This window comes from Petaurus breviceps, unplaced genomic scaffold, assembly GCF_028583685.1.
Source record: "Petaurus breviceps papuanus isolate PSGF00001 unplaced genomic scaffold, PetGlider_PUasm1.0 37, whole genome shotgun sequence".
Classification (NCBI taxonomy): domain Eukaryota; kingdom Metazoa; phylum Chordata; class Mammalia; order Diprotodontia; family Petauridae; genus Petaurus; species Petaurus breviceps.
Genome location: NW_027186296.1, coordinates 7528009 through 7540254, shown reverse-complemented (window position 1 = coordinate 7540254; position 12246 = coordinate 7528009). Strand labels below are relative to the sequence as shown.

General features: G+C 37.8%; 1 protein-coding gene across 1 annotated transcript; it reads right to left on the bottom strand.

The window, feature by feature from the left end:
• Positions 1-2808: 2808 nt before the first annotated feature.
• On the bottom strand, positions 2809-7211 carry LOC138168448 (olfactory receptor 11H6-like). The gene is given in 2 exon segments (XM_069097472.1): positions 2809-3734; positions 7181-7211. Coding segments are annotated over 2 exon segments (957 nt in total).
• Between the last annotated feature and the right edge of the window lie 5035 nt (positions 7212-12246).

Below are 12246 nucleotides of genomic sequence, written 5' to 3'. Positions count from 1 at the left end.
CTATCTATCTATCTATCTATCTATCTATCTATCTATCTATCTATCTATCATCTATCTATCTATCTTTCTTTCTTTCTATCTATCTATCATCTATCAATCAATATATGAATATATCTTGTAGATATATTTATTATGTGGACATAGTTATAACAGAGTTTCACAAAGTCTTATCACAGTTTTATGCTTTAATATGTAATATAGTATATACTATATGGCATTCTGTATAGTATATAATATATCTGAAATTATATATAGTATGCATTTGTGTATATATGCACATTTGTATTTGTGTGTATGTACACACATACACACACATGAACACATGCATCAAAGAAGGTACAGTTTGAGCCATGGACCTCTGGGCCAGTCAAGTCCCAGCAACAACCCTAAGACCACTGAAGAGATTTGCAGCACAGCTCTTAGTTGCAGGACATAGGAAGCAAGGATGTATAATGAGGAATGTAAGGAGGGAGCTTGGGACATAGAAGAGAATCAATGGTAGGACCAGGGGCACAGGAGAGAGCCAGCAATGGATCCATGTCACAAATAAATTGATCAATGATATTGGGGCCACAAAATGACAGCTAAGAGAGCTGGGCAGTGGACACAAGGTAGCTAAAGAAGCCAACTGCTCAGCAGACAGACATCAAATTGTAATAGTGCCTCAAGGTCATAATGTTCAGGAGTGCAGTGGGTAGCAAATGGCAAGATAAGGATCATAAACCATGATGCACAAGAAATTGACTTCATCTCCACAGAGGGAGAAGAAATGGAACTGGAGTAAACAGGGGGTTAATGAGCTGGTTTTGGTCTTTGATAGGAAGTTTTCCAACATGCTGGGAACAGTGGAGGTGATGTACCACATTTTCAGGAACACAAAGTTCCCTAATAGGATATACATTAGGGTGTTAAACCTCTTGTGTGACCTCACTGCACAGATGATGGCTCCATTCTTCATCATGATCAGTATACAGACGATCAATAACATTAATAAGGGTAAGGTTTACATCTCTCACCAACAAATTTGGTCACGGTGTGTGCTCCTGACTTGTGTGTTGGTCCCTGAGCTATGAAAAAGAAGTTAAGACAATTATATTAGTTGCCCTGCATCTTTGGTATTTCTAGGACAAAGATTTTAAAAAAATTATTTAAAAAATTTTTATTTGTGAAATGAAACAAGCATTTCCACAGCACAGGAGAACAAATAAAAAGTTGATTGCATAAACAGCAAACCCACCACTTGCTATTCTTTCCAAGTATACAACAAAGTTATCATGTAAATGTCCTTTCCCTCCATTTTTTCCTTCCCTCCTCATCCCTGCCCTTGAAATGGCCATCATTAGACAAAAATATCTATATCTATATAATATATATGAAAAATCATTCTATACATACTTCTATGTATCAATTATTTAAGAAAAATGGAACTATGACAGTTCTTTGAAAATTTCCAAGAATTTTAATGACTTTGTCGGATTGGTATGCTAAACATCTTGATCATATAGAAATCAATGTGTAATTATCCTCTCTTCTTAAAATACCTTCCATTCCCTCCCCTCCCCACCCCTCCCTTCCCTCCTATCCTTTCCTCTCTCCTTCCCTTCCCTTTCCCCCTTCTACTTCTTCTCCCCCTTCTCCCCCTTCTCCCCCTCTTCTCTGTCTCTCTCTCTCTCTGTCTCTCTCTCTCTCTCTCTGTCTCTCTCTCTCTCTCTGTCTCTCTCTCTCTGTCTCTCTCTCTCTGTCTCTCTCTCTCTCTTTCTGTCAACAGTGACTTCATGAGATGCAGCATAGCATAATGGATAGAAAGTCACTTTTTTAACACAGTTTTAATTTTATTTTTTCAATTATATATAAACAAAATTTTTTCACATTTATTAAAGTTTGAGCTCCATATTATCTGTATCTATCTCTTTCCCCTCATTGAAAAAGAAAGCAATTTGATATAGATTATAGATGTGCAATTATGTAAAACATTTCCATATTAACTATGTTACAAAATAAAATGCAAACCCAAACCCCTAAGAATAACAAAAATATGCTTTGATCTGTTTTCAGATTCTATTAGTTCTTTTTCTGGAGATGAATAGCATTTTTTTTTAAAATCAGTTGGGGTTAAGTAACTTGCTCAAGGTTACACGGCCAGTTATTTTTTGTGTGGGTGCCAAGTATCTGAGGCCGGAACTGATCCCGGGTCTCCTGATGCTAGGGCCGGCGCTCTTACTCACTGTACCAACTGGCCGCCCTGATGAATAGCATTTTTAATCATAAATTCTTTTGAAAAGTCTGTGATAATTGTGTTGCTGAGAATAGCTAAATCATCTACAGTTGATCATTCTACAATATTGATGTTATTTTTACATTACTCTCCTGGTTCTGCTCATTTCACTTTGCATCAGTTCATATAAGCCTTTCCAGGTTTTTTCTGAAGCATATTGCTCATTTTTTATAGCACAATAACATTCCATTCTAATCGTATGCCACATCTTGTCCAGCCATTCCCTAGCTGACAGGTATCTCCTCAACTTCCAATTCTTTACCAACACAAAGCGAGCTGGTATAAATATTTTTGTCCATATAGGTTCTTTTTCTTTTTAAAAATCCCTATTGGGACTTTATGGAAGCATGAGATAAAAAAAGTCACACAGGATGAAAAATCTCTGTTGGGTTTCAATCTCCAGTGGTAGAGGAATTATGAGATTTCAGATCCTTCATAGTATTGAAGCAGTAATATAATGGAATTATATTAGAATATCATTGAATAAAATATTGAAGAGTAATATAGCAGTCACCTTGCCTTTCAAATAACTCTCATGAACTCTGGTTAATTTTAAATCCTCTGAGGACTTTCCTCAGTGCATTTTTCATATCCTTGTTGCGTAGACTATAGATTAGGGGATTTAAGAGGGGAGTTACTACTGAGTACACCAGTGTGACAATCTTCTGCATTTCAACTGGATTCCCAGATGTTGGGCTTACATACATCACCACAAGAGTGCCATAGAATAGAGACACGACCACAAGATGGGATCCACACGTGGAGAAGGCTTTACGCCGGCCAGCACCAGAGGGAACATGTAACACAGCTCTGAGGACCAGGGTGTACGATCCAAAAATGGAGAGTAAGGATCCAAAGATTATCATGGAGTTGAAAGTGTAGCAGATGAGTTTAATAACAGGAGCAGGGACACAGATGAGTGCAAATAAAGGGCCTTGGTCACAGACAAAGTGATCAATGATGTTAGGGCCACAGAAGGGCAGTTGAGAAATAATAATAATGGGAACTGGATAACAAAGGAATCCACTCACCCAACAGGCAGATATTAGGGTGACACAAAACTGTCCTGTCATGATGGTGGGGTAGTGTAGTGGTCGGCAAATGGCTAGGTACCGATCATATGCCATGACTGATAGGAAGAAACATTCAGTAGACCCCAAGGAGAAAAAGAAATAGAACTGGAAGAAGCAGCCAGAGAAGGAGATGGTCTTGGTCTCAGATAGAAAGTTGGCCAACATGTTGGGAACAGTAGAAGAAACATACCATATTTCAAGGAAAGCAAAGTTCCCTAAGAGGATGTACATGGGTGTGTGGAGCTGCTTGTCCCATTTCACTGCACAGACAATGGCTCCATTCCCGAACAAAGTCAGGATGTATACCACTAAGATCAAGGAGAAGAGGAGATTCTGCATTTCCCTGTGACCAGAAAACCCCAGTAGGACAAACTCAGTCACAGTGTGTGTGATTGACCTGTTAGGCTCCAAAGCTGTGGAAAAGAGAAGACAAACATGACACAAACTATCTTGTTTCCAAGTAAGCACACTAAGAAGAAAGTTTAAATTTCAATGGAAAGCACACTGGTCCATTCTGAAACTAGATGTCCTGTCCTTAGCTCCTTTGGGACATAACCTAGTGGAGGGAATAACATCAGAATTAAACAAGTTTCTAGTTAATCTGAAAGTAAAAATGTATCACAGATTTATTACTGAATAGTTCCAGTTTTGCTTGGATTCTTGGGGAACATATAATACTCACACTCTTGTCAGCCTTTACACAAGTGTATGTGCATCAGAAGAACACATTTAGTATGCAAATAGGACATACACACAAAAACCTAAGACCACCAGAGTCTACAGAATTATAGATTTATAGTTAAATGGGACCTTTGAAGTTATCTAATGCAAATATCTCATTTTTTCAGCTAGGGAACCTGAGGCAAACAGAGGGGGAAGGTGTTATATGACTTGTCCAAAGATAGATTGGTAGTAATTAGCATAGTCTGTATTCAAACCCTGGTCTTCTGACCTCAAATCTAGCCATCTTTCCATGGTTGTGCTGCTTCAAGAATCTTCCTTCTCTCTTTATTTTGTATGGAAATAATTTAGGCTTACATATTGATAGGGGCTAATCTTTGTAACGCTTGTCCTTTTATTACTGATTGTGCTGCTTAAATATTCTGGCTGATTAAAGCTTCAGTGTAGAAGGAAATACTTGTGCCCTCATCTAGTGAAACATTTCTACATGCTTGCCTTCCATCTCGAGAACTAACTACCATGCCTAGTATTCTCTTCTAGCATTACTTTGAAACAAAAACTTTTTCATTCTCTCTGATCACTGTTTCTCTAAATCTTAATTCAGTTGGTTTTTTAATGTCAATATCCCTCATAAATGGGTAAAATTCTGTCCAATTTCTTCTTAGTTTGAAGCCAGACAGATCTTAAAAGTTGAAATCATGGTGACTTCTGTTTTCCCAAATAGTTGTAGCCAGTGTTGCCTACTTAATATACAGTGTTACACTTCCATTAGCACTATATTTGAATGTGAAGGAAGAACATAAATGTTATTACCTTCAGATGAACCTATACATGATATGTTGTTTAAGCCGGAGATAACCATACTGTAGCTCTTGTTTTAGCCATTAAAACCAATCAATACACCTTCCTTTTTTCTTGACAAGACTAATTCAGTTCTGTTTTTTTATTTTTCATTTTCGAATAGAACCAATGACATCATGGGGATTGATGTTATGACTCGAGTGTAAATTGGATTTAAGTTTGGCAGAATTGTGCAAAGTCATGAGCTTCACTCTCTTTTCCAGAGTTTTTGAAGTCCAGTGGCACTAAAAAAGTTGAGATGAAGGGCCATAGCCCATGGTGCATTGAATGACCTTGGTGTCTTTGTTGTCTGACCAAACTCCAAGTTCTCCACAGTGCCTGCTTCAGCTTCCTTCATGTCTGTTGGAATAAATTGTTCTCATCCCATCCATTCTGCTAGAGAAAGTCTTCACATTTTTGGGAGTAGACATCCCATTAACTCATGGACAGGTTCGAAGTCTGTCAGTTACCCTCACCCTGGTTTAGCCCATCTCTGGGGATGGTTTACTGGGGTGTGGCCTCTGTGCATGCTAGCTCCTTGGTGAGAGTTGGGTAAAGGTGGACGCCCTGTTAAGAGCTTGGTAGGCCCCTACACCAGAGATGCTAATTTTCCCTGAATGCCTCATACACCCCCCCACTCCTTTTTTACTTGAATAATGAAACAACAGAAAGAAGATTTTTTTTGATAAGCCCAAATCAGAAGGTCACATTTCTATGCTGGAAACTTGAACACTCCAGTATCTACATTAATATACCCAACATTCATTTATCAAATATTTATTAAGCTCTTACAGTGTGCAAAATGCTCTAGAATTGAGGAAGATATATAGATTATCAAAGACTTGTTCCTTGTCTCCATGATGGTTAGAAAAACAGAAATGTCTATATCTGTAAGGGTGAAGAGTACAGTATAAAAATATCTGAAAAGATTTTCATTAAATAATGCAAAGAAAGAAATCAGAACCCATGGAACCAAGTACGTACTGACAACAAACATGTAAAATGACAGGTGTACAGTAATGACTATATCACAGAACCACAAATTTGAGAATTGGAAGAAACCTCAGTATCCAACTAGTATAACCTATGCTGTGGTTGTTATTGTTTGTTGTTTGTTCTTGAAGAGGGCCATGACATTGGCATGGAAACATTCTCCAGTATAACCTACCTAGCACGTGATCAGCCAGACTCTCCTTGAAGACCTCCAGGGGAACAAAAATTGTTTGAATCTTAGAGGAAATGGCTGCTAAGTTATTTCAGATATTTTATAAGCTAAAATTAATATATTCCAATGTAGTCATGAAAGCAAGTTTAGTGCTTTTTGATATTTAATACTGTTTATAACAAAGCAATGAAATATATTCACTAATCTCACAGGATACCTAGTGCAAAATAATAGGTTGTTTTGGATAACATGCTCACTTACCAAAATTGGTCCGTTTGTCCTCCATAAAGTCCATAGAGAAGAGTTGTACAATTCTGTACTTGTTCCAATCAGGACTAAACACAGAAGAATTATATTTTCATGACAGGAGTACATTTTTGAAATGATGTTAAGTATTAACCTTTTTTTTTTCAATGAAAAGAGTACATGGTTCAGTTGATATGATTTTTTATGGCAGTGGAAGAATTTTCCAATAGATTTAATTTAAATCTGTGTAGCTTAAAGAAGGGATACTCTGTTTAAATAGGCAGTGGCGTGTTAGTGGAGTGTGTGTGTGTGTGTGTGCTGACTGATGAAGACAATTACTGGGCTAATAGATCATTTCCACGTGGAGAAAAAAAAACCTTTCCTAGAACCGTTTTAGCATAACAGGATGCTCAAAATATATTGGGACAACCTGCTTCCTCTTCTAGTGAAGCGTCAAAAATCTTCATCCCACACCCTGCAATAAGAGTCCTGTGTGTTGTAAACATTGCTATTACTTACTATAGTCACAAGATTGTCATCCATGGAACCAGGAAGAAAAATTGAGCCTTCTTCCCCAGAAACTGGAGCTTATAAGACTGAGCATCTTGTCCTCTGATCTGGTTATTATGATAGAATCACAAAAAAAATGAGAGCTGGAAAGGACATTAGATAACTGAAATAAATGAAACACTGACAATTTCAACCCTAAAAATTAGCCTTGTGTGAATTTTATTAGCAAGCAAATTTTATTATATCTGGCCCAATCTTGGTGAAGGTACAAATAAGCAGAGGAGAGTAAAAACGATGAGCCTAGGAAATTCATCTTCTGTATTCTAGAAGTTGGCCTCCCAGTATCTAATAGGTCCAATTGAAAGGCTCCCACCTTTCCCATCTCTTAATAGCAATAGTTGTGTACTTAGAGAGATGTCATTTTTTTCAGACTCTTGAGAGAAAGGCTTGTTTTACCTCTCGGTTCAGTGGACCTCTACTGTGGATAAGATTAGTGCAAAATTCCTCTGGCCTTTCAAGACAAGCTTGTTTGCCCCTGGAAAAGTTGAAATAAGAGCAATAAGGAAGTGAAATGGTAAGAATGCTCTTGAAGAGGCACTGATGAAGGTTGCCACCTGCAAATTATTATTTGATGTAATTTCTATAAGAGAAACACAAGTGCTCCTGCACCCACCCCATGAACCACCTGTTGGACCCATCGAGGTGGATTTTTGAGATCCAATGCATAACATTCAGACGTCATCACCTAGCTGCTAAGAATGTCTCTCTACCTCTGCACTCATACACACTAATATCAGATTCACTTTCCCCTGAGTCTTCCTAGGGTATCTCCATTCCTAGACAGAGGACAACTCCAGGATGCCTTTGATTTTCTCTAAAAGAACAAAGAGTGAAGAACATTATCCAAAAATAGACATCCTCATTGTACAACAGTAGCACATAGAAAAAAACAGTCATTGTGTTGGCTATAATACAAACCTTCCTCTGATAGTTATAGAGTCATTAATACTTAACAATTAGCATTTATATGGTACTTTAAGGATTTCAAAACACATTACCAAGTTATCTAATTTTATCTTCACAACAACCATGGGAGGTAGGTGTTATTACTTATAATAATAGCAGGTCACACTGCTAGTCGAGTGTGCAAAGTTAGATTTGAACTCAGTGAGTTTCCACGCCCAAAAGTCTATCTGCTGTACTACCAACTTGCTGGCTCACCTGGGTGAAACAATCATAGGATCATAGATTTAGAATTGCGAGGGACCATAGGATCATAGATTTAGAATTGAAAGGGACCTCAGAGGCCATCTAGTCCATCTCCCTTCTTTTACTGATGAGGAACTGAGGCCTAGGGAAGTTTGGTGTATCATACACATTATAAGTAACAGAGCCAGGATTTGGGCAAGGAGGGAATGAGTTATAAGGAGCTCTTCAAGCATTCTAATCTGAAAATTTTTTGGTGGATATAAGGGAAGGGGATATAGAATATATAAAAAAATTATTTGTATTTCCTTTGACTTTTTCCATACCTAATAATTTCCATACCTGTTCTCTTGTAGTGATTTGAACTATGTGTATGTGATCCAATTTATATTTCCTATCAACCATTATCATGGATTCCCAGGTTTCTAAGATCCAGAGCTCCCCCATTACCTCATTCTTTAACCTGGAATTTCACAATATTTTGGGTAAGTTTCCCTCTGGTGTCTTAGTAATGATACACCAAGGTCAAAGTAAATATGTGAGAAATCTCAGGAGCTCTTTCCTCTGTGTGAGGATAATTTTTCACTGAGGACCTGTTTCCTCTCTGCAGGGAAATGAGTATGTAAACTTTGTTTGTGACATATGCCTGCCTCCTCTTCCTTCCTTATAGTCTGACGTTGCACAACTGCTGTCATTTCGTGGCATTTTTGATTTGAATTTTTTCCTCAAAATATAATGGCTACCAGCCATACAGTTTATTTCATTCCATTTGAACTTTCCCAATTAGCTGTGGAATAATAGTTAGAGTATTTGACCTGGCACTAGGAAGATATGCTTTTGAATACTGCCACTGATATTTGGCTTGATATATAACTATGGGAAAGTCTCAAAATCAATGTGTAAGCACTTACTAAGCATTTGCCATGTACTGAGTATAATGGGGAATTAGGCAATGACAGTCCATTCTCAGAGGATGCAAGGGCAGTGTACCATACCTAATGCCAAACAATGTGGTGGGGTTTGGTGAACCTACCTCTGGAACTATAAGTTAATGTGTAATGGAAAATCCCTGTTTTCCAATTTTTAGAGAGTTTGTAAGAACTGAAGAAAAAAAATATACATATATCTGTATATAAACATACATACGTATATATTTTTTTTCCATCTTGTTGGTCATATGACTCTGGATATTGATTTGATTATTGTTCCAAGAACTGGAGATGGAAATTTATGGGGTATAGGCAGAAACGTTATATAAGTGTGGTTGGAGAGCAGAAGGCAGTCTTGTGAATTTGGGTTGGGGTAGTTATGGATAACTCTCACTAATCAGGAGCAAGGAAAGCCCTAGGACAGGAACTAGATGGCTCGCAAGATAGTATGGCATGAAGGTAGCTGGAGAATAGCTGAAGCCCCCAGTCTCTCTAAGAAAAGGAAGGAGGTACATTTACTCATCTATTTTCCAGGTCTGAATGATGTTGTTAATTACAGTGTTCATTTTAATTTTAATGCTTTTTAGTTTCCATTGTTGTAGCCCTTGTTTTGTATCTTACAGTCGTTAAACATTTGGAGACCATAAAGGAAGGCCTTCAATATGGAGCATGGGTTCATTATGGAAGATTCATGGTTTGATGTGGATAAGAATTGCAAAGAATGAGAGGACCTGAGTGGGTTACAATATCTATCATCGGAAGGAATTAGTCGCTGTGATTACAGATCCATCAGAGTAGGACATTATTTCCTGGTTCCCAAAACAGATAACGAGTATCTTTTATCTTCTGCTTTCTCAAGAGACATAGCAAGATAGGTCTAAAGTGAATGTTTTGGACGAGGAAATAGAAGATCTAATACAGGGGAAGACTGGCTATTTCTTACTTTCAATGAATATAAGAGTAAGAATAAAAAAGGCTCCAGTGTCAGATGGACAGAATGGAACCACCAGAATTGAAGATCCCCATGTCTGGAGTACCCTTTCTTTTCACTTCTGCCTCTTGGGAGTCATAACTTCCTTTATGACACAATTCAGGTGCTACCTTGTACACAAAAGCCTTACTTATCCCTGAGGGTGCTAATGTTCTCTCCCTCTTAAAATTATCTTATACTATTTAATTTATAACATGTATTTCTCAGTTTGTATTTGTCCCTCCACATGAAGATAAGCTGAATGAAACAAAATATAATTACAGGTTAAAAAGACAGAATAAATTACACCATGTTGACATCTATTAGATCCATTTTAATTTTATAAGGTAATACTTCTACCTGATGCTTAATGTAATTGAGTTGAGGTTTAACTGGATCAGGAAGGTCAAGTCATCAAAAGATGAAGGATCTTCCTGAGATGTTCTCTATGAGCTCCCTGAAGTATAAGCATCAGGATGAGTAGAAGTAGGTACCTTTCTCAATGACTGTTTGGATCTCCTTAGTCTTTCCCATAAGAGTATGGATGCTAGGCAAGGTCTACTTGTGATTAACCCCATGGCTTGGTCCCTTTGGGCTCTGTCCTGGTGACTGACTGGCCATGGCTTGGAAAAGCCTGTTATGCCTTTTCCCCAAACTCCCAGTGAGAAATTACTCTCCCTTGTCAAGCCTTCAAAGCTGTCCTCCCAGATTAATCTTTTTTAGTTATTACAGTGCCATTGGATCTGAGCAGGAATTGGTCCACCAGGGGATAATGCCAAACTGATTAACCCCCTGCACTTTAATAATGAGTAAGGAAGATTAACATGAATCTTAGTTTCCGATGTCCTGATAGTTGAGAGAGTGTACAATGTATAGCAGGATATATTTTTTCCTCTCAAAAGACTCCCTTAAGACAAATGTCATGTATGACATAATTTCAGAGCTGGAAGGGACCACAAAGGCATGGAATCTCCTCCATGTGTGAACAAGAATCTTTGTCACAACGTACATGGCAAATGGTCATCCAGACTTGTCTTGAAGATCTGCAGCAATGGGAATTTAATTTTCCTCCCTTCTGAGGTTGTCCCTTCCACTTATGGATAGCTCTGATAGTTAGGAAATTCCAAATGAATGTCAAATTCTCATTTGCCTCTTAGACCCTTGCTGCTTATTCTGTCCTCTGCATGTAAGCACAATAAATCTTATATCTTTTACTTGTAATAGTCTTTCAAAATTTTTTTTCTTCTGGCCAATCGTCCATGATTTCTTTAACCAATTCTTGGTAGAATCTTTAGCTACAGGACATTATCTTGAGGTCCTTCACCATATGGATCATTATAATTTCTCTGAGAGCTCTACAGATTATCCAATGTTCTTTCTAATACGTGGCACCAAGAAGTAAACATAATACTTCAGAAAAGACCCATCTAGGGTAGGTTATCACCTTCAGACTATCTTTCTTGCATACTATGTCCCTCTTTATGTAGTCTCATTAGGCAAGAGCTGTTTTTGACTATGGTGTCATATATTAAGTTATTTGAAGTCCACTAAACACTGAGAGGCAGGTAGATGTCACAGTGGACAGAGCCCTGGGCTTAGAATCAGAAAGACTCGTCTTCCTGCATTCAAATCTGGCTTCATATACTTACTAGTTGTGTGATCCTGGGTAAATCAGTTAGCCCTGTTTGCCTGAGTTTTTCATCTGCAAAATGAACTGGAGAAAGAAATGGTGAATGTCTCCAGTATCTTTGCTCAGAAAGCCACAAATGGAGTCAGGAGGAGTAGGACATGAGTGGACAAAAACAATTCAAATATTCAGATCATCTGGGGATGGAATATTTATATAGCATCCTCTTTTTCCCTTATAACTTCTATCTTCTCCTTTCCATTTCCTCTACCACCACCACTATAGTAGTTCAGACCTTCCTTACTTCATGTTGAACTATTATTGTCTTTCTGCCTCTAGTCTCTCCCAGCAAAAATCAGTTCTATGGAGGTTGTGTGACCCTATTGCCCAAAGATCTTTAATGCCTGAAGATCTCTCACCCTTGTTGAATAAAATCCAAATGACTTGTTTGATCTCCAAGGTCTTTTCTAGTTCTTACATGCTATGTTTCTAAATTCTTTAAACTTCTTGATATTTAAAACCCAATCTCTTTTTCTGGATTAACTGGAACACCTAAATAGAAAGTCCTCAGAATGTAATTCTGAGGTTTCAGCAGAACCTGAACCAGAGCTATTAAAAGATAAAGGCATACAATGTTAACTGTGTCCAGATCGCTATGTTTTGACCAAAATGTCATAAATTCAGAAAAAATTATGAAAATCCACAGAATAAGCCCCCCCTCCAC